This window comes from Cavia porcellus, unplaced genomic scaffold (assembly GCF_034190915.1).
Source record: "Cavia porcellus strain 051 isolate PalLab524CR breed Dunkin Hartley unplaced genomic scaffold, mCavPor4.1 scaffold_9, whole genome shotgun sequence".
Taxonomy (NCBI): Eukaryota; Metazoa; Chordata; class Mammalia; order Rodentia; family Caviidae; genus Cavia; species Cavia porcellus.
The window spans coordinates 24061499-24087945 of record NW_026947492.1 but is presented as its reverse complement, the minus strand read 5'-3'; the positions used below and the strand labels follow the sequence as shown (position 1 = coordinate 24087945).

General features: G+C 44.9%; 1 protein-coding gene across 4 annotated transcripts in view; it reads right to left on the bottom strand.

Annotated features, from left to right (window-relative positions):
* Aplp2 (amyloid beta precursor like protein 2) overlaps positions 1–26447 on the bottom strand; it is a 61130-nt gene that overhangs the window by 13154 nt on the left and 21529 nt on the right. For 2 of the 4 annotated variants that reach the window (XM_063256083.1, XM_063256084.1), the window contains exons 2-11: positions 17951–18124; positions 17088–17211; positions 11132–11244; positions 10022–10245; positions 9407–9618; positions 8303–8470; positions 5409–5539; positions 4350–4424; positions 2958–3116; positions 2070–2198 (exon numbers count right to left, since the gene is read on the bottom strand). In XM_063256083.1, the coding sequence (XP_063112153.1) occupies positions 2070–2198; positions 2958–3116; positions 4350–4424; positions 5409–5539; positions 8303–8470; positions 9407–9618; positions 10022–10245; positions 11132–11244; positions 17088–17211; positions 17951–18124 (1509 nt within the window). The remainder of the gene's footprint in view (positions 1–2069; positions 2199–2957; positions 3117–4349; positions 4425–5408; positions 5540–8302; positions 8471–9406; positions 9619–10021; positions 10246–11131; positions 11245–17087; positions 17212–17950; positions 18125–26447) is intronic. The other 2 variants (XM_063256085.1, XM_063256087.1) reach the window with 1 other exon arrangement.

The following is a 26447-nucleotide window of genomic DNA, read 5'->3' as shown; positions in this document are numbered from 1 at the left end:
AGCTCATTATGTACAATGGCAAATATTCTAAAATCTGAACAAAATCCAAAATCAGGTATTTGTCTGGTTCTAGTCCAGGCATTCAGATAAGGGTAAGGCTGAATATCATCCTGGGTTCTTCTAGAGCTCAGATAATGGAAGGTTAATGTAACTCAGTGGCCATGCTGTGCTGGAATTATGGGCTGACAGCTGATATAGAAAGGACCAGGAGACAAGTCAGGCGTGATAGTGCACACCTGTAATCCCAGCACTGGGGAGGCCAAAGCGGGAGGATCCTCACAAGATTGAGAACAGGCTGAACTACATGGTGAGAATGTGTCTCAACACATAATTTAATTAGATGAACTCATGAAAGCGCTGGAGAGCTGGCTCTCAGAGACTCTCTGGGGGGGACGGTGGTCTCACTGTGCGTGGGATGGTGGTCTGACTCTGTGGGACCGTCTGGGAAGCTGAGATACTGACTGGCATCTTCCTTTCTATCCTGACCGCACAAAACAGGATACTTTCCTGTAAAGTATAATACAGTATCTAATATTTCACCAAAAAGTTTGGAAAACAATTAAGTTTATTTAAAAACAGAGCAGACTTCAGAAGGATGCATTTTCCCAGCCTTCCGCTGAAGTCTTCCAAGACTCTAGGCCCTTTTCTTTTACTCCATCTGGGTGAAAACAGCCCCTTTTTAAATTTTTATTTTGAGCCTGGGTCTCCCTCAATTGCCCAGGCTTGCCTAGGTTTTCTGAGTAGCTGGGATTAAAGGTGCCTGCCATCACATCTCACTAAACGTCTAACTTCTAGTGTGAACCACTCTGGGCATTTATGGATAATTATCCTCCATCTTTATAGTTTACAGAGTTAATCTCATACTAGCTTGTTGAGCTGCTCAAGAGTACCCAATTCTGTAGCATCAGATGCTACAGTGGAATCTGCCAGGTAAGTGGACACACATAAATTCCTCTGTGCAACAAATGGAGCAGAACTCAGCTGTCTATTATTCCAAAACCTTAAGAGACAGATTATTTGCACAAGTCTTGTGCTCTGGGTGAATGGTTTTGGGGTGACAATGTGCAATATATGTACCATTGTTGCTCCCTGATTGACATGTTTTGAAATTTTTTTTTTCTCCTTGAAATAAAATGGATTTGGGGAAGAAAAAAAAAAAGAATATCATCACCACAGCATATACAAGAAATGGGAAGAAGAATCTCTAAGATGATGAGCAATGACCAACAGTGTATTCTGCATGTGCTGGTATTTTTTTTTTTTTTTTTTTTTTTTTTTTTGTGCTGGTATTTTCAATCACACGGCATTATATTCACAATATGGAAAGCAATCAAATAAAATCATTGATGTTACTACAAGGCCCTCAAGATAAACTAACAGGCAGAGCTACCAGGCTCCGGATTAAAAAGAAAGCTAGCAGCCTCACAGGTAAATTCATTCTCTAGGAATACATGGAAAAAGTAAAACTCAAGTCAATACATGGACAACAGCAAAATGACAGAGGAATCAGAAATCAGCGTCTACAGATGACTATAAAGTAAAGCTAGGTGCAGCATGGGACAAACCCAGGAGTGAAAACGGAAAAGCATCTAAGTAAAAGCTACAGTGCACAACACAAACAGAGAAACCCTTTCTTTTGGGGGAGGTGGCAGCACTAGGGCCCAGGAACATGCGAGACAAGTGATCAACCTCTGAGTCTGAGCAACACTGTCAGCTAGTGACCGACTTTTACTATCTGCTTAAAGATTTTTTCTGCTTAGTAGAGTGTCTCCAACATTGATTCTGGTGGTAAGAGAAATAAACTTACATAAAAATTGGTATAGAAATTGGCTGATCTCTTCACCATAATCCTTGTTTTTAAACCTTTAAAAACTGTTAAGCACAAAGTGGTTAATATAAAGTATGGAAAAGATGTCTATCACACTGCAAAAGCCAATTCAAGTGCCAAATGTCTCTGGAAATCAAAAAATCACTTCTAAAGACTAGGAAAAGAAACACAGCCAGCAAAGCTGTGCCCTTTATCAGTCCTTTCCCCCAAACCCCCAAGGCGTGACTCCTCACCAGCATACCTGGGATTTCATCTGGGCGGCCTTCTCTGGGTCAACAGCCAGCACATGCTGGTAATGGCGAATGGTGTGCAGGCGATCTTTGTTCTCGGCACGGACGTAGCGCCGCAAGGCCTGGAGGATGCGATGAGGCTGTGGGGAAACTGATTTTAATACTCACAGACTGGACCTCAAAACAGGCAGAAAAACAAAAGCTGAAAAGTTCACTTAAAAATGGGAAGCTTGGGGTGCGGTACAAGAATGGAACCTTTCTACCTAAAACACTGAACACTGAGCCCCAGCATGGAATCGGCTCCTAAAACAGTACTGCTTCAGTCTCCAGCTCACCGCCTCCTTGACCCGTCCCTTTCCTGGCTGGGTGTCTGATACCCAGCTGCCGGTGCCTTGGGTCACCCGAAAAGCAAAGGCCATGCTAGCGTACACAAGGACACAGGATACACCCATCCTCCTTTCCCACAGTCCTTGCCCCCTAGGGGAAGGCAGGATAGTAAGAGGTTAAAAAGTGGTCTCCACTTGCATACATTTCAGTATAAAGTACTTTATCCTCTTCTCCATAATCTTACTTCAGAGGGAAGTGTTTGGAAAGCCTCATTCACCGAAGGCAAGCTCCCACACACCCTGTACTGTACAGCTCCCTATCCACGCCTTGCAGTTAGGTTTCTCTAGTATAAAGTGTTTGCATGTCACAGGGTGGTGTTTGTGGCATAGTTAAGCGAGCTTATATACACAGGTCTCAAACATAATGCTTTTCCTTTCCAAATGCTTCCTACAACTTTGTAAAAACTTGTCCTAAAAGCACAGTTTTCACCCGCCTGCACCCCACACACGGATGCTGCACGGGTACCACGGGGTGGGGGTGGGGGGTACTGAGCAGACCGACACCCGGCTCACCCGAGGCGGGTCGGACTGCAGGGCGGCCAGGTAGTTCTCCAGAGCCATCCGCCGGCGGTCGTTCAGCATGGCTTCCACGCGAGCCAGGTGGGTTTCCACAAGCTGCTGCTTCTCACTGGCTGCTTCCTTCTCCAAGGCTTTAACCATAGCTTGGAAGTGCTAAAGCAAGAGCAGAGGAACACCACACATGTGGGACGCCTGGGGGAGGCCTGAGCAACAGTTCCAGACTCCAGCGCTTCTCCTCACCCAGCAGCCAGGCAGGCAGGTGCAGAGGGCAGCACCGAGAGCCCCACATCCGCAATGCCTGCCTGCCTGCCTGCCTGCCTGCCTGCCTGCCTGCCTGCCACTGGAACATGTCCCCACCTAAAAAGCAAGTCAGATCTCCTGTGTCAGAGACGCCCTAAGCACCTCTGTAAATGAAATTAATAGTGCCATAGGCTCAGTGCCTGCTTTTTCAATGTGCGCCTCAGTAAAAACCTGTCTTTTCCACATACAGCAAGGTGCTGACTTTTCCCAATGGTGAAACCAAGGACCAGTAGGAAGTAACCAATGAACTATAATCCAACAATAACCTAAGTTATGTTGAATCATGCTTATTAAAGCTGTGAAGGGCAAGTTATCCATAAGCTACTGGAGCCAGGCTTACAGGCACTGATTGAGGCTGTCGAATTAAATCCCACTGTGTAAGACACACTGGCTTCTATAGGAATGAATACAGAAGATTTTCAGGGTGACTGATAAAAAAAGCAAAGGTCTTCTGGAAGAGACTCACCATCACAAGATGAAGGAATCAGCTAAAAGTAAACATCAGGAGCTGAGGATGTAGCTCTGTGGTACAGCATGTGCTTGGCACACCTGAGGCCCTGGGTTCACACCTCAGAACCCCAAAATACAAACAAAACAGTTTTCCCAAACTAAGCACACCTTCTAAATTGGTACCAATAGCAACTCTCTTCTACTGAAGGAGAATGAAGTTTGTTGCCATTTTAAGGTTATACTTCTACAAAGTTAGAGATGAAACTGTATTAAAAACATTTCTTTTTCTGCCTTTTGACTTTTCAGTTAGTCTACCTCCCCATCAAGTGCTTCTGATAAACAAGCCACATCCCAAGAATGAAGGTGGCAGAGGACTTTTGTCAATGAAACAAAATTACCAAATGGCAGCTGAGCTAAAGTTACTTCTTGGCGAGAATTAGGTATGCACGGGGAGGGAGTTTGGTTTCCTTCTATCATAAGCAAGCAATGCTAGAGGTGAAAAAGAAAACAGCTTCCCTGCAATTTAAGCCACTGCCTAAGAAGAGGTATCAAATTCATACTTCCTGGGAGTCTGATTCTGAACATACTTATTTTCTGGCCACGCTGCACACTTTGTTCCTGGAGAAAGCATCTTACCTGAATGAGGGTCTGCCGCTCTGCTTTGGGGAGGTTCTTGGCTTGAAGTTCTGCCTCTTCCCATTCCTTCTTTACCTGGAACCAAGGTCAAAACATCAGGGAATAATCCTCTCAAACCACTTCCGTACTTTCTAAAAATACTTCCAGGCACTGAACCCAGAGTCAGAAACAGGCAGAAAGAAACTGTATCTGCATCTCATGATCCCTTCTCAGCCCAGCAGCCACCGCCCAGGAAGGTTCTAGGCCTTAGTGAGGACCAGGTAGAGGCTCAATTCCATGACCTCCTTATTATCCAACCTTGGGCAAGTTATTTCAGTCTATGCCTTAATCTCCTTATCAAAACACAGAGGTCAGCAGCTATTTCTCAGGTGAGATATGGAAAAATAAAACCAGCCTTTTGGCATTTCGATGGTGTTAGGGTGGAGCCCAGGCCTCCAGAGGTCCTTCGGCCCTGAGCAAGCCCTGGAGGAAGCAGGTTTCTGCAGAATTCGTTCAATTCATTCAGAGCCTTTTCCTTATAACAATATCTGGCTATAATACACTAAAACATTTGTCTCCATCTATTTTTTTCAGTTAACTAGTTGTCTATTTGGGATAAAAACAGTTCCTGGCTGGGGGTTTAGCTCAGTGGCTAAGTGCCTGCTTGGCAAACTCGAGGTCACAGGTTCAATCCCTGGTACAAAAAAAACAAACAAAACCTAGTTCCTGGCTTTAAAAAAATTTGTTGAAGTCAGTGATGACCAAGAAAAGTAGTAAGCAATTAACAGTTACGGGAAATGCATGGCAGAGTCTGCAGCAAAATTTTCATGGAGACAGGATATGGGGGAGGACTTCCCATGATGGCTTCAAACTAAGGCAATCCCCCTGCCTCAGCCTCCTGAGTGTTGGGATTACAGGAGTGCACCACTGTGCTCAGCAGTATCACTTTCTCAACTATAAAATGCAGGCTACAGATTGCTCACCGAGCATGTGTGCGAGGCCCTAGGTTCCAGACCCCACATCACAAAAGAATAAAATAAAGCTACCCAGTACCAAGCACATTAAGATGAAGAGGTTTACCCTGTCCATCCGGTTTCGGTGTCGAATTTCTAGCTGCTCCTTAGCCTTCTGGAACCTCGCATGTTCGTTGTCATCTGCAGCAGTCTCGAAATACACATCAACATCATTGGTTGGCAGGGGAGTCGGGGGAACTGAAACAAAATTAACAAAGCTGTCTTCCTGGGGCTCAGGCGCACTATTAAAACCAGGCTCAGGATCTGCAGGGTGGGTCCCAGCTGTCTCCTGGCTGGCTAAGAAGTGCTGCCATCTGCCAAGACATCACTCTGGGAGACCACACGCATGGGCCTCTCCTTCACTAGCAGTCATCAACCTCACAGCCCATGCTAGCACAGCAATCTGTGGGTGGCTCTGCCCTAAGGACACTAGCACTGCAGGTTAGAAAAGGAGACAGCTGCTTTTCCAGCCTCCCTTCCGGGCTTTTTAACCTGAAAAACTGCAATCTTCCTGCTCATCACTCCTGGCATCCCAACAGGAACCAAGGCTGAAATCAGACCGTCTAGAGTCAATGTTACATGTCTGTTTTTAAGGAACTTATGACTCAGTCCCTTCCTCTCTTCTGTTACCTTTAGGTCTTATTTTGAAAGTTCTTTGTACAGATGCTGGATAAAGAAAGTCCAACTAGTCAAGCTCTGAGTTTTTAGCATCACTGACAGACTTTTACACTCACCTCTGAGACAGGGATACTGGGGATTAAAAAAAAATTCAGCTTCTGTATCTGAAAAGGCTACTTTCCACAGATACAAGGACACCCTGGGCCTGAGGCCCACTAGAAGGACACCTCTCACCTCACTGTGTCAGTGCAAGCGCCTAGTGGCCCTGGCAGATGGTAAGGACCAGGTTTACCTAAAGCAAGCTTTGAAGACACAGCTGTGGGAATGCTACTCACGTTCAATACACGGGTGAGATTTCCCAGACTGGGGGATAAAAAAGAAAATGCCAAAATCCAACTAACTTTTAAGAAACCAGGCACACCTCCCTTCAACCCCAAGAGGCCACTTCACAGACCACCACTCCAGAGGGGCACAGAGCTCCACTGCCACTGGAAGGTCTCTAAAAGGCCCAACTCGTCACACTTCAGAAACAAATTCACTTGTTTCCATTACTATGTAATTTTAATTCATTAAAACAATCATAGCTACAGCTACAAATCAGCCAGTGCTTTAAAGTTTGTCAGAGAAATCTTTTCTCTGCTCCCTTTGACTTTATATATAAAGTCTTGTGAAGAATATAAGAGTTGTATATGTTCCAAACAGATCTTAACCTCCAACTTTCAGGCTACGTTAGAGGTACACTGCTTTAGGAACCACAATCCCCAAGAAATGCCACATCCAGAGAGGGAGAACTGCATAGCCACGCATGCCCAGGTGCACAGGACCACCCTGACACTCGTTAGCAGGCCAAGGCCTAGGCCCTGTGGATGGGTCCTGGCACTACATAGGGTGGTAAAAACTGTGCAAAATACAGACGCCTCTATGCTCTCCAAGAGCAACCGACAGCACAGCCCGAGGCCTACTCCAAAACGCTGGGGCAACTCCCGACAGGCTCTGACAGCCCGCACACACTCACCTTAGCCCACTCCAGGAGAAGCACGAAGGCCATTGCAGACAGCCTGCTGCAGGCACCAGCAGTGCCCTCCCAGGCACACCTCCCTTCAACCCCAAGAGGCCACTTCACAGACCACCACTCCAGAGGGGCACAGAGCTCCACTGCCGCTGGAAGGTCTCTAAAAGGCCCAGCTTGTCACACTTCAACCCAAACAGCGTTTGCTGACTGGGCTTAGTTTAGCGTTGGAGCAGCTCTACACAGTGGTACCCATCACGGCAGTAATCTCTCCTGAATAAACAAAGTCTATGCACCCGAAGTCCCCTGTGCGCCCTTGCACCTCCACCACTGTAGCTCCCACACCACCCTGTCTCCCTGTGCACCGACGGAGGGGAGGAAGGGCAGGATGCCATTAGATTAGGACTGAAACTTTCTTCTAGAGGAGGAAGAAAGACGGAAGGTGAATGCATTTGAATGAAAAACCATCAGGGGCTGTAGCCAAAAACCTCTAGACCAAGTATCAGCAACAGGCAGCAACTTGTTACTCTAATGAACTTCTGAGAGGAACCAAGGCAAACTGGGGAGGATTTCCCCAGCCCAGCAGGGCAGAGAGCCAGGGGCCTAACAAAAGCCAGTGACTGTGGACTATGGAGGAAAGGGGCACTTTTCCACTGATAGCTAATAAAATCTTCCTGACCAAAATACCACACAAACTCAAACTCCTTCGCAGCCCTGCAGGGCCCAGCGCTGGCAAAACACCGGAGCAACAGCCGGCGACCGGCTGCGGCGCTCTCACTGCAGTGCACAAAGCAAAGGATTTCACACCGGACTCATGAAAAATCCCCACTGTCACTTCTGTTCAGAGTGGGGGTCCAGCAGGCGGCACACGTCCCAGGGGTCACTGACAGGGCAGTTCAGGTGGGAAGGGAAGCCGGGACACAGGCCCGAGCGGGTCTCAGGGCCACGCACTGCCCTGCTGCCCTCCAACCAGAGCCAGCTGAGGGAACCGCGGCGGCCAGACCAGCCCCAAGCACCTCGGAGCCTGCGGGCTCCAAGGCCGGCTGAAGCAGAACAAGCCCCGGGGTGTGCCACCTGCTGCCCCAGGGAGGGGACACACCACCACCAGTCACCAGCAGACACACGGGGAGCACGAGACACGCGAGACTGAGCTGACAGCCGTCCATGGAAAAGCAAAGCCTCGATCCTGAAGGCACAAAGACAGGGAGAACGAGTGACAGCCCACACCTGAGTCGGCAGAAACACGACACAGATGTGGTCACGAGGACGGCTGGGAGACAGCACGCCGGACAGGACAGAGCTGCTGCACAGGGCCAGCGCGAGGCGGGACTTACTCATCGCTTTACACACAGCCAAACAATAATCCTCAGACTCAAAATTGTTCCTGTTGCCGCCGCAGCCGCCATATATAAAGCGCACGCACTTTCCCTTGGAGAGGTCGAAGTACCAACGAGGCATCACGGCCCGGCAGGGCCCCGTCATCGCCTCCTGGGAGCAGACAGCTGTGTGAAAATGGTCAGAGCGTCAGCAGGACAGAGCAGCGCTTCCAATGCTTCACAGTGCTATCGGCCGGCCAGGGCAGGGAGGGTCAGGACGGGGTGTGGAGGGGACAACGGCATGGATGGTCCTGGTCAACCTACTGACCAGCACAGGCAGGCATCTGTGCATGGTTCATGTTATGAAGACATTTAGAAAGAGGTGTTTGTTTTTTAGATTGACACAAGAGCTGACATAGAGGAGGAATTCCTGTCAGTGGAGACACTGTTTATTTTGGTGGTTCCAAGGACCTGAGGAGTCCGTGCAGGCGGAGAGGCTACTGTTTTAAACAGTGACACCAATAGCCAAGACTAAAGCACCTAGAAAAGGCAAGCATGCCAATTTTCATGTTCTCCAAAATGAACCACAAATTTCTAGATTAGTTAAGTAATTTTCTCTCTGGTGGGTCATAAATAATGTTTCTTCCCCTTACTTGGCTCCAAATAAACAATCAGCAGCAGCTATGGGTAAATGGCTCTAGAACGATCACCACCTCTCCTTTCTTTGGACTGGTAAGGTCGATTTTACCCTACCAGCTATACACGTTAGTCAGTACAGGGAGGGCAGCCCACAGCCCGGGGTCAAAGCCATCCCACCCCGAGAAGCTGGGCTCTAAGCAGGACTGGACAGAGTGGGAGACTGGGAGGCTTGCTGTGGAGGAATTGTGTGGCCAAGCAGACTGTGTGATCTCATTCTAGAATGAAAACCTTGCAATGTAAATTCTCACTGGAGCCTGTGCAGCCCCCAGGACGGGCCTGGCCGTTCACCGCCACGAGCTGGAGGACTGGATTCTCCTGCGGCACTCAGACCCCGCCTTCTTTCTTAGACTTACCTGTGACAAGTGGTGAGCGAAACACAAATTCTAAGTCAACAATGACCACTGAGCTTTACACAAGGGTTACCTTTGACATCGCGAGTAGTTTCCTGGTCTGCAACAGCACCAACATGGCTGGGCTCGGTCGGGGTCTCCTCGTTGTAGTCGTCCCCTTTGAAGGAGTCATAGTAATAGTCCCGGTCTTCCACCACTTCCTCCCCTGCCTCCGCATCTGCATCCTCATCCTCATCCACTGCTGCTTCTGTGAAGTCTTCCAAATCTGGTTCAGTAGGAAATTCACTAAAGGACACAATAACAAAAACAGAAAGGTTAGTGCCAAGTCCACTGCAAAAAGCACAAGCATGATTTCCTTTCTCTCCTGAAGCACAGAAACAGAGACAGGAAGAAAGTTCAATTCACATGTAACTGTACCACCAGAGCACTCAGCCCAGCCACGTCAGGAAAAAGAAGAGTTAAGGAACACAGATTGCATTAACCAGCAGAAAGTAACGTGTCCCAGAACAACAGAAAGCCAAAGTCACAGGTACGTCTGTGACCAACTATAGCTAGTATGCAATACAGGCTGAATCAACACCAGCATAAGGGTTACCCTAACCCTAACCCATCGTGCCCAGAAGAGAGGGTCACCTCTAGTGAAGGCTAACAAGCAGGCAAGGTGACTTCAGTGTTCAGGCCAAGTTACCTTTTATAAATATCATAGTCTTCCTCTTCATCCTCATCCTCATCGTCGTCGTCGTCGTCGTCATCCTCATCCTCTTCTTGGTCTTCTTTAGACACGAGAGAGTCGCTAGAGTCACTAAACTTTACCGGAGGGCAGCACACGTACTCAGTGCCATGGAACTGGTCCACGCCGCAGGGCAGTAGCATGCCATAGCTATACAAGGTCATCCCCTGAGTCAGACAGGCCTAAAGGAAATCCACAGCCACATCAGAACCTACTTCACAAAGACTTCCTGGTCCCTAGCTTTATCCAGAAGGAACCTGATCAGATCATTACACCATTCTTTCTTTTACAGACATACAATTTTCAGCCAAAAAGTTACAACACTACAATTCTAAGAAGACTTTGTAAATTTTACTTAACTTGTAACACTGAGCTTAAAACATCAAAAGATCATAATTTGAAAAAAATTAATTAAGCTAAAGGGAGTTTTCCTTATCAACGACAGTTAAAAATGATCAATGTTAGTTTACTGCTGATATAGGGACCACTTCCAACTCTGACCACAAAGGCAACAGACACGGCAAGAAAGGATGCCCTCTCCACTCAGAGAGCAGAGCGGGCGCCGTCTGATCCTGCCTGTGTATGTGCGGAGGCTCAGACTTTCCAGAGTTGGTTATTTCTCCACTGTCCTTAGGGGACCCTCCTGGGGAGCCCTGCACATGGTACCCCTGTTCAGTAGTTCTTAACAGCCTTTTTTTGCTGGGTGGCAGAGTGGTAACCATCTGTCCAATCAAACTCGGGGCCTTAAACACGTGAGGCAGATCCACTACTGAGCTGCACCAGCACCTGAAGGAAGGAACCCCATTTCATGATGCTAAGCATCACACCTGGGGCTCCTGCAAGGTGCTCTACAACTGAGTGGCTCCATAATTGCCTCAGCTTTAGGAGGTATGGTCTGTGCCATACCTTCCTATAAAAACATATACTTCTCTATCAAACACTCCTAATTTATTAGGTACAAGTAATTAAAGAAAATAATTGAAAATCATGGTGAGGCGTGTACTCCAGTGCCACCTGCTCTTCTGATAGATGGGACAACACTGAAACCCCTCCTGCCTGCGCTCTTACCTCTCTGACTTCAGTGTGCCAGTGCTGATGATTCTCGCACACCTCCATCCTCTCTCTGTGGAAAAACTGGCACTTTTCTGGGACTAGCAGAACATCACTTACAAATTCACCCACTAGAAAGAAAAAAATCTGTCAAGCAAATCTGACTATGACTCAAGGTGACAAAGATCCAGCAAGGTGCACAGTGCACGGGGACACCACAGGAGGACACCATTCCACAAGGGCCTCGACAAGGCCAGAAACTCCATGTTTCCTCGGGCATAAGCCCCTGTGGGCACACTGCAGGGTTCCAGCACCACATCGAGGGAACATGAATGGGACCCCACCTGCCTCAGGGACTGTGGAGCTTACACAGCCAGTATTCCACACCTCCTACTTCCCCATGTGGCCCACAGCCATGCTTAGGCAATTAAGACCAGGTGTCCTGCTGAGGTTCAGAGGACCCACACTGTGACTAGTCTCCACCATAGCTGTTTCGGGTAAGGATCATCAATGTATGATCAATTACAAAACGGCAAAGGTGCTTTATCATGGAAAACCAGGCCTAACTTAGAATCTTGGGTAATGGTCAAGCAGGTAGGCGTGGCAGATATTCTAGGAGGAGCATGGCAATTAGCACCTATACAGCACTTCCACCACAATTTATCACCCAAATCTAATCAAAACAATAAAACAAACACAAACTCAGTGATACCTTACACAAGCCCTAAGCCTGGATTCCTAAAAAATTCTGTCTAAAGACTAAAATAAAAAAGACTAGAGAACTGTTCTAGATTGATTGTAATGTGTGATATTCTTTGTAAAAGAAGCCATAAAGGGTATTGTTTAAACACTTTGGAAAATTTCTGAGTGTGGTTAACTATACTGTCATTAAATAAGAAAACAGTCACTACTCTTAGGAAAAACAAATTTAAGTATTTAGAAGGGAAATGTTAAGACATCTCAACTCTCTTTCAAATGGTTTAGCAACCAAAAAAGTATATAACCCACAGAGAGGAGAATCAGACAGACTGGAAAACACAGGTAAAGGATATAGAGGAATTTCCATAATGGCTATTTATTTAGTTCTAAAAATTCAAATCAGCCAGGGGTTTAGCTCAGCAGCACAAGCGCCTGACTAGCAAGTGTGAGGTCATGAGTTCAATCCCCGTTACCAAAAACAAAACAAAAATTCAAAACTAAGCCGGGGGCCAAGGGACACACACAGCTGCCTGCTCACTAAGGGAGGAAGATAGGTTCCTCGGGTTATAGGCTAGAGCAGTACACAGGTGCCCTGAGTGGCACTTACATTTCATATCACTACTAGCACAGAGAGTTTCGGGGCACATAGCCTCCCAAACCCACTGATGTGAAAACAGGATGAAAGCTAGAGGGTTCCGATGCTGCCTCTGAGGACCCTGAAGGCCCTAGGGGAGGGTGCACCTATCTCCACACACCCTGACTTACAGCCAGTGTCTAAAAACGATTAATAGGGCTGGGGATTTAGCTCAGCGGCATAAGCACCTGCCTTGAAAGCAGGCAGATCATGAGTTCGATCCCGGTACCGATTTAAAAAAAAAAAAAAAAGATTAATAGAAAATACAAAATTCTTCTACTGGATAAACAACACTAACTTGATCTAAATAGAAACTAAATTCTGACATTAAATGACAAGTTACCAACTATTTTGTATTTTGTATTAACCAAGCATTTTGTTACTTCATGACAAAAAGCAACAAAAGCATAACTTAAGAGGTTGCATATAGATGATTACCACAATTCAATCTCACCACTGCTATTTATCAGCAGTGATCCCCCAATCGAGTTTTTAACCTTTCTGTACCTCGGTTTCCTTATCTTGTCACTGTGAGGTTTAAGTGGCCTAACCCATACAACCTCTGAAAAGCTAAGAACAGAAACTGATACAACAGTAGGCACTGTGTGTAATTATAGTTCTAACTACTGATGTTCATATTTAAACAAGGCATTTAAAGCTGATTTCAGCTTTAAACAAGGCAAACTACAAAGACTGACTTATTGATTAATTTTAAGACAGGGTCTTGCTAGTTCAGCCTGGCCAGGAACTAGAAGGGATCCTCTTGCCTCAGCTTCTCAAGTGCTTGGATTACAGCTGTGGGCCACCTCACCTGGCATGAATTTAATTCCTTCCTTGATTCTGGTTGCAAACTGAACCGGATAAGAACTTAAATCAAGTTTCCCCATAATGTCAATGTTAAGCCTAAGCACTGAATCTGATTACATTCTCATCCAATTCTATTTGCGACCAGAATTATGGGAAGAATTAAGTTTGTAGGGGCCACAGATTTAACTCAGTGGCATAGTGTCTGTCTGGCAAGCCTGAGGTCCTGAGTTTGATTCTCAATAGCCCTCCACACACAAAAAGAATTCAGCTTGTGAACCAAGGTACCACTGCAAACTCTTTTCCAAAAAGTAAGTTGAAAGAAGAAACATATTTCAATGCCAGCATCCATTGTATTATTTGCTACTTTTTGCCTCTGCTCCTCTTATTCATAAGCTTCTATGGAGAAATTTATATAGACAGGTCAGTGTTACCTTTATAGAACACTGAGAATAGTTTGGTCACACTTTAAAAGTTTCTACCCAAAAAAACCAGGGAGTGATGATGCATAGTTATAATCCTGCACTCTGGAGGCTGAAGCAGGAGGATCATTGGGTGTTGGGGCCAGACTGAGCTACATAGTGAGTTCAAGGCCAGCCTGAACTACACTGTAAGACCCTGTCTCAAAAAAACCAAAAACAATCCAAAGAAGTTTCTGTCCAAGTTTGCAACAATCCTCAGCTTGATCAGTGAAGAAAAACGTAATGGCAATAATTCCAAGTTTCGGGGGCTGGGGATTTAGCTCAGCGGCAAAAGCGCCTGCCTTGCAAGCAGGCAGTCATGAGTTCGATCCCCGGTACCGATAAAAAGGAAAAAAAAAAATTCCAAGTTGCTGCGCAAACATAAAACTGTATTGTTTTTGCTGCTTAATGAATAGGGAAAGACTGCAAAATCCAATCCAGACTGGCTCCAGGTAAGAGGCAGTCATGATCCACCTACACGCTGCACGTTACCCAAGACTGAGAGTTTTCTTTCACACCACCTCACTCCAGCAGGCCATAGCAGTCTTTAAGCATGAAAGCTTTTCCAGAGCTGCTAAAATTCCTTTCAGAATCTGGAGAAGCCTACTTGGCGGAGCCCCCAAAACCAATACCCACATGTGTAAGTAAACCTACTGCAAGCATATCACCCAGCTGCAAACAAGAACACCGGGTCATTCATGGTGTACCCACAGCTACAGCCCAGAGGAGAAGACAGCTTAAGCAACAAGATCTGGCTTTTTCTTTTTCTTCTTGTGACATGGACTTGGTATGAAGCTCAGGCTGGCTTTGAACTCACTGTGATCTTCCTACCTCAGCCCCTGAGTACTGGGATCACAGGTATGCGCCACCATACCCAATTTCCCCACACCAGCCACTTTCTTTCAGAGTGTTGAGATTACAGGTATGCACCAACACACTTAGCTAAGCAGCAATAGCTTAAATGAGATTTCAGAGGTAGGGTCATTGCTAACACTGTCTCCTACTTACCATGCAGTATTCATTTTAAAAATGTAAGAGGATTCATTGTGTTATTCCCAGTCTATCAGTTACACAAGACTCTTGCAGTTTACTTAATCCAATTTTAGTGCAGTTTTTACGTTGAAAGAATCATCTGCCAGGTGTAGTGGCACACACCTGTAATCCTAGCACTCAGAAGGCCGAGGAAGAGGATCAACCGTGATTTTTGGGGCCAGCCCATACTATACAGCGAGTATGTTTAAGGCCAGCCTGAACTACTTAGTTCATTAAGCTTGTCTCAAAAAAAACAAAAGATGTGTCTATGCTGCATAACTAAATGAATACAACTCATTAAAATGCATACTTTTTTTAAAATTTTTTTTTAAACTTTTTATCGGTACCGGGATCGAACTCACGACCGCCTGCTTGCAAGCAGGAGCTTATGCCGCTAAGCTAAATCCCCAGCCCTAAAACGCATACTTTAAAGTGGATAAATTGTATATGTCTCAACAAACCTGTCACTGCAGTCCAAACAGTGACAAGAGGCTGAAGCAGAAGAGTGGGAATCTGACGGAGGAGCATATGAATCAGAGATTTGCAAATTTTTCCAATTCACAATACCCTTAGTGTCACAATTTTTTTTTCCCAACAATCCGGTGTCCTGCCATCCTAGTGTGATTTGGGTACTGCATGACTCCTACACTGTAACCAGATCCAACACTACCATCTACACCACTCCTTCTCCAGTGGCTTTCACAGGGTGTTGCTTTCTATCCCAGGAACCCTGCTCCTGAAAGCCAAGGTTAGCATTCCCCTGGACAGAGATGACAGAGCCTTTGGGCCTGACAACATACAAGTGGTTAAGGCACAGTTGCAGGAACCACTGCACATACAGTTTGACCAAGATGAGGTCACCGACAGGTACAAAATGTGGAAAATGGGAACCCCGTCGGCTAGAAGCTGCAGGACATCTGACAGATGCCAACTACACAGTGCTCTCTGGGTCTGTGAACACTTGGGGGTCTCAGTGCAGTTTGGGGGTGGTGAATATAAGCCACACTGAAGAGGTAAAAAATCAGGTCACTTGAAAACCAAACCATGAGGGGAGACAAAGGCTGAGAAGAACTGCAGGGGTCTCTGGGTCCAGGCCTTACTCGATTCTACACAGGAATCTTGCAAGGAAGACAAGGCTGTAACATCTCTAGGGGAAAACTGCAAAAACAGAAACAATTAAAAATTCTTTATATGGTCTAGAAGGATTCTTTTCTTTCACTTGCAGTTTGAGAATTTTACAGACAATGAATGAAACTTCACAGGCAGAGACTTCTCAGAGCAAAGGGAAGGGAACAGTAACATATCACGCAGGATTTTCATGTCCCACACTACTGTGAACATCCCCGCTAAAGTAAATGGAGCAGGCGCGCAGGGTCCCTTCCCCCTTCGGAAGGGTGTCAAAGCGAGCAAATGCCCTGGGTTCTACACAACTGCTCTTCAGGTGCTGCTGCCTCTTATCTGGCCACTGCTCCCTGCCACCTGACACTAAGAAGGTAGCGTACTCTATTTTGTGGTTCTCTGTGGTTTAAGGTTTTAACAAGGGAAAGAAGAGAAAAAGGCAAATGGCTCAAATTAGATGTATCTACAAAGCTACTCAGAGTATCTGCTGATGTCATATGTATGTTGATGCCATCGTAGACAATTTGAACTTGATTGTTTTGTCCTCTTCAGCATCTGCGACCGAATCTGTTCCCGAGCCACCCAGACTCTTAGATATGTGACGATGACCAGATGCGTGGGGTGATAAACGGGTCAGGGTGGCCACACTCACTGAACAGCCCTTTCCCGGCAACACTGCCGCAGCTTCACTCAAGCCGGCTCTGGACAGTAACCGCCGCACAGGAGCCACCAGCGCTCACACAACCTCCGCGCCCTCAGCTGTGCTCGCCCCATGGCATCTGGCCCTGGTGCTGTGTCCACAGCCTTTCACACGAGTCACCTTTCCTCCTGAACACAACCGGGAAACAGTGCAGATCTGTGTAGGAGGAAGTAGGCAGAAAACCCTTCCTTCCTGCGGCTGTTTTCTTAGTATCCCTCTCTACTACTGCTGTAAATCATTTCAAACTGCTAATTGAGGGCCACGCTGGACCGCTCTGAGGTACTGTGCACATTCAGTGCCACAGAAGAGGCTGGTCCCCAGAGACCAGGCCCCTCACAAGGAAAGAGGCCAAGCAAGTCACCAAAAGAGTCAGTCAGTCAACCACTGGCTTTGCGAGTGTAAACCATACTCAAAAAGCACTAAATATCTCTAAGAGGAGCTTCTGATAAACTCACAGTAATGCCAAGAGAAAAGTAAATTTAAGGAGGAAGGGGAAGACTTCCCGAGGTTATCAAGAACACTCACCCAGACACTTGAAAGGTATAACAGCGTGACTCTTGCATTGTTTTTTGTCCCGTCGGCACCAGTTGTCAACATTCACTGGCTGATTTGCTTCCATCACATTGGTGATCTGCAGCTCAGGATATATCTGTTAAGGAAAGAAAGTGCACACACGGTAAATCTACCTGCAGGTGGGCATGCACTTTCAAGCAAGAATAAGGACCCAAGCTTACTCACCCTCTACCCTTGGCCTACATAAATCTAGGTTCCACTCCACTACTCCTTGCACCAAATGAAGTTATCAAGTAAAAAGATCCTCTTAGGGGTTTTCTGACTAACAGTTTAGATTCTGACTATGTCCATGTATTCTGATCGAAGAATGGATCTGCACTGAAGAACAAACAGCAGTCTTTAACCCAAAACAAATCCAATTAAGTATTAAGTCTGCTTATAGGGCATGCATAAATCTCTAACTTCTTGGGGAGAAAAAAACAGAAAGTATTAATAGAATTACTGAGTTCTTCATCCCTGGCCCTTGATAAGAAATCTTATATCCTTTTCTTTCTGAACTAAAAGGTTAAAGTGAGTCAGACCTGAGGTGATAATTTATAGTGCTTTCTATCAATAAATAGAAAACACAAGAACACACATGACGTGTTTTGCCTTCCATCTCTCAAGACAGAAGAGTCAGTATGTCCTTGTACAGCGCTTGTTCATAGCCACACAAGGGCAAAGCTTGCAACATCTCAGTCACACCAGACACTTACAGCTCCAGTTCTGAGCATCTTGGTCTTGGATCAAAAGAATGGAGCCTCTATTTCTAAGATATTCAACCCTGACCAACCCAAGGGAAAAAAGGCGTTTTAACTTGCTGACAGTAGTCTTACCTCCTGACAGTACTGAAGAACCTTTTCCTTTGTTCCAAAGCAGCTCTTGGTGCCTGTTGGGTCAGGTTCCCATTTCCCAGTCTGAATGTTCACGTGCATATTTAACTTCCCACAAAACATTGCAATCTGAGGCTCAGCGACAGCAAATCCTGTTCCAGCGTTGGCTGCAAGAGCCTACCACAGAGGAACACAAAAATCCAGGTTGACTCCCAAAAAGACTAGCAAAAACATGTCTTGTGGTTTCCAGTTGAACTGGTCTTTTGTTAATCATCTTTACTCACTGTTTTCATTTTAAAAAACAAATCCTTCTCCCAGGAGGTAGGACAGAATTTTAAAATGACCTTTGGGCATGTATGGTCAAAGTGAAAGGTCAATGGGAAATCTAGCCCCCAAACTCCACCAGGGACACTTCCAACTTGAGAACTTTAAAATCAACTGCAGTCTGCAGCAAGCAATCTACAAATTCCTATGCATACCACATCATAAAACTAAAGGACAGCTAACATTCCAGCATTTCAGTTACCTCACTCAGACAACAAAAAGTCCTTACTGAAGAACTATTTTGCAAAGCAATATGCTAAACAGTTAGGATGAATGAGCATAAAGTAATGGCTCCATACTCTCTTCTGAATGTTCATGTGCATATTTAACTTCCGAAACACAAGTCAAAAGTCAAAAACGTATCATCGCAAATGTGTAATCACATCCTCAAGACAATATATAAAAGGGAATCTGACCTAGGCATGGATAGGGCAGCGATCAAGGAACTCTGAGCACCTCCCAGGGAAAATGCAGAAGAGTGGAGAAGAGCACTGAAGCAGGTCTGCAGAGCTGCACCCCGCAAGGAGCCCAGTCTTTATCACTGGGAATGCGGGGACATTTTTAAGGTCAAAGTTACTATTTTAAAACTGAAGCTATGGGGCTGGGGATTTAGCTCAGCGGCCTAAGCTCCTGCCTTGCAAGCAGGCAGTCGTGAGTTTTTGATCCCTGGTACTGATTTTAAAAAAAAAAAAAAAAAAAAAAACCCTGAAGCTATGAGGCTTTTTCTGGTTGAAGGTAAAAAATGAACTAAAAACCCCAAGAACATATCCAGGAGAATGGCTCGATCCACAGTGCAAGAGAAGAACAGTTGACACTAAGGTGCATGCTGGGGGCAGATTACACAATATAATGGGTAGTGAGAGAGTGGACGAGTCCAGCTTGGGCCATGGTTTGACTCCTGATTCTCCTGAGGCCCACACGCGAAGATGGCCACCAGCGCCATTACTAGGAGGCAGCAGCACCTTCAGGACAGTGACGGCGACCCCTTTAGGGTGCTCAATGATAGCAAATGGCCACTGCGGCTTGTGTGACCCAGGTGGCCAGCACTGCACCTCTATCAATAAATAGAATACACGGGAGGTCGGTAGGAATGCCCTGAAGAAGAGGTGGGGACCTTCACCCACTGTTGTCTCTCTCTGCTTCCCAGCCTCCTGGAAGTGAGCAGCAGCTCTGGCCATTCACTTTCACCATGATACCCACCCTCACTATTAAAGCTGTGAGCCAAAAACATCTTTTCCTTTTAAAAAACGATCTTGCTATGTAGTTCAGTTTATCTCACACTCATGACCTTCCTGCCTCTGATTCCAAGGCTGGGACGATAGGTGTGTTGCCGCTATGCCTGGCTCATCCTTTCACCTCTCCCTCTTTTTCTTTTGTACTTAAGAACCAAACCAAGAGTGCTCTACCACTGACTGACATCCCCAGCCCTTTCTTTTATTTTTTTCCGTCTTGCTAAATTACCCAGAAAGGATCCAAACTTCCCTATCCTCCTGACTCAATCTGGGATTACAGGTATGTACTTAGGGATATCAGCTTCCTTTCCTTTTGTTACAGTAACACAAAGCTAACTAACACAGCTTGCATTACTCAATATACAGTGGCATCATTCCTGAAACAGAATTCTCAAAGGGATTCCCATAAGCCAGGCGAAGTGTCTAGTCTCTGCTACATTGAAGGATTGTTTGAAGCCATGAGTTCAGGCCCAACCTGGAAAACACAGGCAGCCGTGCCCCTTCCTTTTGTAAGTATAGTGGGAATTTCATGAGCACTTTGATCTTGTGTTGGGTAAAATAATTGACTATTTCACAAAGTCTTTCTTTGGTCAGTATCATCTAGTTTTGTTACTAGTTCTTAATTATTAACAGGTCAAAGTTAACAGTGAGAAGCAGCATTCAGGAACCATGATAGTAAGGTTTCTGCCAAGTACTGTGCTAAAGGGGCACAGGCATCTATGCAGAAGGGCCTGCAGTCCTCACCGCTACCCACAGGATGAACCCCAAGATTCCCGGGGTGCCTGACACTGCAGAGCACTAAACCTCATACCGTACATGCTTCTTCCTATGCACACAAGTCTATGATAAAAGATTTACTCTACACAGAGAGAAACACAACAAAATAGAATGTGGCTTACCAAAGTCAGCCTGCATTCTACTAGTGTATGACAAGGAAACAGAGACACTTGGTAGATCACTGAGAGAAAGCTAATTTGGAATTAAAATGTTGCTAAGACCTACCAAGGCTGAAAACAATCTGTTTTTCAATAAATAACTGATATCTTTATTAACTAAAATTCTATGATGAATTATCACTTACTGAAGAAAGTTCTATGCCTTACTTCAATAAAATTGCTTGTAAGGCTACAGGCTAATGGGAATTCCTGTCCCCTCCAAAGGAGGAAGAAATGTAAAGGCATCTAGAGGAAAGAATACACACTTTATTTATAGTAATACTTTACTGGTACTTAATTCAAACATTCCCTGAACTATCATAGCTACATCTGAAAGATTCAGAAAAACATGTCCTAATTCTTGCTAGTCTTGCGTACTTTAACATTAAAGGCAGCTATTTGTTAAACAGGATTTGAGTGTGGCATCTAATCTTTCAGAAGACAGAGGGGAAGCAGAACATTTATACCTTAAATTCTAAAAATGAACACAGGGGTTGAAAAAAGAAAAGAAAAAAGTGTCAGTTAGTTATGAGTGCTCACACAACCCAGAGCCATGAAGCAGTCTGTTTTAGTGCAGGCAGCCATTCAATGGCACCAGAGACAACGCTCGTGGGTTACTCATGGCGGGTTACTGTTAGCCGAAAGACCACAGGAACTCCAACTGTGTGAGCGGTCACGACACGGGTCAACCGCGGGGGTCAATGCCCGAGTGCTAAGTGCACTTGATCTCTGCACTGCCATGGTCAGCACTACCTTCCCCCAAAGACAAGCTAAAATACCAGAGGTTAAAGCAGCAGGAAGGGGAGTTACGTAGCAAGAGATCCTCGTATCAGTTACCACCAAGAAAAAGGAGTAACTGGAATCCATCCAGACAGCTAATAGGCTGCAGTGATTCACTTCTGAGTTCAGAAAGATTAATCCTGTGGTCATGAGAGACTCTCAGGAAGGTATCATCTGAAACATAAAAAGCCTCTGTGGACCATATCTAGGAATCGACTAATCAAACATACCCCTACCTTACCTAGAGTGAGGCAAGGTTTTTTTCCTACAATGTTTGGACTTACTCACTTTGAAAATACTCTTATTTAATGTGCTCTCCATTTTCTTAAGCACAGACTGCGCCCTGATCCATTACATCAACATATAAATCAATCTGTTTCCGAATCTAACATGTTACAAATGGGGTTGCTCTGCCAAGTCAGCACTTCTGCTATCCTGTGAATCTGGAGTCCTTTATGAAAGAAAATTAATGTCCCACACGCTGGCACTTAAGTCAGCCCTTGTGATCTATGCACACTGCAGCACTTTCTAGGCTTTGGAAACAAACTGCATCAACTGCTTTCCTAGCTGGTATTTCTACTTAGCTTAATAATTCATTCTTAATAAGAAATTCCATTTTATTAATTTGGCTCAGGGAAGAGAGTTTAGCTATCCAAAGACAGAAATTTAACTTGGTAAAAAGTGCTTCTAGTAATTTGGTTGAAACCCCAAAATAGCTTAAACCATAAACTGTGTAAACATAGTAAATCTAAATCTGAAGCTAAGGTAAATCAGGTCCTTCAGTCATCACTGCAAGAGAGAAGAGATGAAACTATGGGGACCATCTACACCCCATCTCCCTTTACTCAAGACCAAGGCAGTCCTTCTACTGCAAATCGAGAACATACTGCCACGGAATCAAACCTGACTCCAGGGTGTGTGACAGTGCCTGCTGTAGAGCATCTTCCCCAAGGTGGGGAGAGGTTCTGCTACTGGGAAACCATGGTTCCCTGGATGCCAGGAGGCAGCGTACGCAGACGCCCTGTCCTAGGAAGGCAAGCTAACACAGTTCCAGTACTAAAGAGCTCTGAAAAGAAACAGGCCTTGATAGCACCTAATTATCACGGTACGTTAGTGATAGTTATTTAGAGGCATGGAAGAGAGAAAGTCAGTAAAGCAGCAGCCTACTAAAAGACCTGAAGATCCTACATACTATTTTCCCTCTTGCTTGTTCAAGTGCTGAATACTTCATGATTCGTAAACTAATGATTTAAATCTATGCCCACGAACCTTCACCAAAGATTTACTTAGTGAACGAAGTGACATAAATCTTTTTCTTACCACACTTTCAAGATATCCCCCTAGATATTTTCTCGCTATAGAAGCTAAGACAGTTATTTCAGGGTGGAAACACCCAGGAGACACCATGGTTAACTTCCTCAGCAGTAAGACATTTAAGGCTAAGCAGAAAGGACAGAACAGAGGGAGGACTCAGGAACAGGGAAAGGAGAGCTGTGGGAAGACTGAGCAATTACTTGCACGAGTGCAAAGTTACTGGTTCAGCTAACTGCTCTACAGGTTATGCAAGATGTTAACATTAGTGGAAGGCAAGGGAGCTCTGAACTAACTTGGTAACTTTTGTTTAAAGCCTAAAAGTAACTAAAAAGAAAGTATTTTGGTGGGTAAAGGGCTGACACAGTTCAGAGACAGAGTTTATGCCTAGCACTGGGTTTGATTGCCGGTCCCAAAGAGACGAATGGGTCTTGTTTTAGTCTGTCTGTCACCTGTCTGGATTTCAATCTCAAGGGCACATTTCCTATTTAAGAGTCTCATCTAACAGTGGGGCCTGTGGTGCACACCTATAACCCCGGCACTTGGGAGGCTGAGGCACAAGGACCACAAGTGTGAGGCCAGCCTGGACTATAGATAGAGTGTGAGTCCTGATCGCCCCAAAAAAGTCTTAGTCTGTCAAAAATAGAATACACACCGTTAGGTTGAGCAGCTGTTAAGCAGAATCAGAGCAGGCCCCACACTGAAAAGTGTACTAATTATCCTAAACACATGGTGGGCACACAGTCTCTTGCTGCAAAGCCCCACGTGTACATGTATTAAATTTTATTTCTTGACAGTGAGAGAGCTTTAAGAATTTTGACCCAGAGCTTAGCATACAGAAACTCTACATTAGTTGTTGTCAGAGAGGTGACTAAAGCTTGGAACCTTAGAATATCTTCTTCAGCACCAACTTTGAATTTTAAAAAACCACAGGCCTCAAATGTTTCAATTCACTATTTCACCAAAACAGCAAGATTCAAATAAAAGACAAACAAACAAAAGCCCAAGATTCTTATTGAGTGTGTTCTGGTTTTAACAGTAATATGATAAAACTCAGTCTACAAATGACCAATTTGCATTTTATCAATTGAAAATTCTAGGCCTTTTAAAATATTGAATTTAATTCTAATTAGAAACTGGTAAATTAGGTGCAGTAATTTACTCCAAGCAGTAAAGGACACTATTCTTACACTGATGCATGTAAGATGTTACTTCCAGAGGCAGTGATTTATACAAATAACACTTGCTTTTACTAGAGCTTTAAATATTAAAGTATAATATCATTTCCAAGTCTGAAAATGGTTTAGCCTATCTCTAGGGCTTTTTATAGAACATGGTAATTTGTTCATCTGGATCACATTGGTAAAGATCCAAGCACCATGATTTAATATAAGTTTGCCTTTTGCTATGTGTGAGATGAGCACTAAGAATCTTCTACAAAGGAAGCTACTGAAAATACACAAATATATAGAAGTATTTTTATACAGAAAGATGTAAATTTATGTTTGCTAATAGTCTTATGAATGGGCTCTTCATTGGCTTTTGTGTTTCTTCCCAAATGCGGTTCTGAAACAAGAAGTCTAAGAGCGAGCCTAACTTCTGGGGCTCGGAGCCTCAGGCAGTCAGCTTTCTCCCCGTGCTGTATTCCGAAGAAGGTGCAGGAGCAGTGTGGGTCAGCACAGGGCTCCAGACACAAACTGCGAGCTCTAGCTCCACCACCAACTCGCATCTCTGGCAGCTTCACCTTGCCCTGCCTGAGCCTGCAAGGGACCCTAACATGTTTGAAGGAGTGCTTATCACAAAGATGGAGCTCTTCAAGCACTGATGAGGCTGTTCTTATCAGACTTTAAATGTGTTCTTCTATAAAACAGGACTATTAGCATATGTATTCCTCTCAGGCCTGTTATGGGGATTAAATTAAGATAATGCACAAAGCACTAGGCACAATGCCTGCTGCAGAGCAAGCAGCATCATCGCAGAGCTGGCTCCTGAAGATGTAATTCTCTCTGACTGCAATTACACAGAACCGGAAGAAGGTTACAGGCACGCGAGGGGACGTGCACACAGCAAGCCCCCTGTGATTAACTATCCTTTCAAAATTCAAGATGGCCTGAAATGGACTTCTTTGCCTATTAAATCTGGACACACATTAATGCTCTATGTTTTATTTTGTGGGAATTCAGTCACCAAACATTTACACAAATAATGTAATACAGTCTGACCACTTAAAGAAAGTCACCAGAGTTGCTGGCTTCCTGGTTCTGGCCCACTTTCCTGCTGGCTAGGAAGTACAGTCAAGATGAACACACAGCTGGGTATGATGGTTTATGCTTCTACCCCAGCTCTCTGGAAGGCTGAAGCAGGAAGGCTGCAACTTTGAGCCCAGCCTGGGCAATTTAGGGAGACTCTCTCAAAAAATAAAATGTTTATGGGCTAGGGATGTAGCTCAGAGCAAAGGGCTGGGCTTAATCCCCAGTACATCTGTTAAGGAATTTCCTTGATCAAAAGACTACTATAGGGGCCCAGGATGTAGCTCAGTGGACTGAGTTCAATTTCCGCCCCCACCTCCCCCAAGGAATACTACATATATGTTATTTCTTCAAATCTGTTTTCTAGGTGGACATTCACTTGTAATAACTATATAACCTCACAGAAAGTATTTAATCACTCTTGGCCCTGCTGTTTACTTTTGAGCACCATAGGTAGGGTACTAGCCAAATTGTAGTTTAATAAATGAGATACCAACACTAATAACTGGATTCTGATACATACTACAACTGATAAAAGTCAGTTTGCCAAAACTTCAAATGCATGAGAAACATACTTTGGAAACAAACACAACTTCCGCACTGACTTACATCTCACTATGATCCCACAGGAAAGCAGTCATTTGTCATATTTTACATGACGAGCTAACTGCAGGGTGAGGGTGCCAGGCGGCTTGAGGAGTACTGTAAGGTGATCCAATGGTATGGGCTGGGTCTAAGCTTTGAAACCAATGGCTGATATTATTTAGGCAATTACCATATTCATTAGAAGTGTGCCTGACCGCAGGTACAGGATTGGAAAGCACGTGTAGGGATAAATCTGCCTAAACCTTAAAAAGGTGGAATGATTTCAAGTAACAAATACCCAGGAAATACTGCTAATTAAATGTTCCCGTTCTAGATGATTTTTATCAATTCACAGATAGAAATAAAAAAGATGGAGAGTTTTCTGCAGAATATCCAAGCACAAAACTGCAATACTTTGTGAACTCCAAGCACCTTATGGCTGACCTGACCCAGACCCATGAAGGAACTAATTAAGGTCTACAACAGGTTTGGGGGGGCACCCTGAAAAATGAGACAGACAAGCCAGGCAGTGACGGCCCACACCTGTGATCCCAGCTGCTGTGGACACAGCCATCTCTATGGGAGGATCGTGAGTCACAGGCCAGCCTGGGCAACAGAGCAAGGCTCCATCTCAAGACAGAGAGAAAGGAAAGTGTGTGCCCTCAGAACAATCTCCTAAGTATTCCCTCTGGAGAAGGATAGTCCAGAACTCTAAGACTCTTTCAACTTTTTGTTATTGAGTAATTTTATAAAATGATAGCAATAATAAAAGGGGAGCCTGTTTTTATTTTTTTAAAGTACTCTTTTTGTAATATATTAAGCATCGACTTTATCTATCCAAAGCTTTCTTTTTACACTACTCCATAATAACCAAGTACTGGAAACCACAAGCTTAGCTCTCTATTTGCTCTCTCTCTAAGGTCCTGCAGTGCTGAAAGGCAAGAAACTCAGACGAGCAACTGGTATTTTTGTTTTATAACTAGAAAAGATGACTCTGCCAAAATGATTTCCACAGGGCAGAGAAGGAGAAAATTTACATGTTAAGACATAAAAGGAATCAAATTATATCGTGTAGAGGTACAAA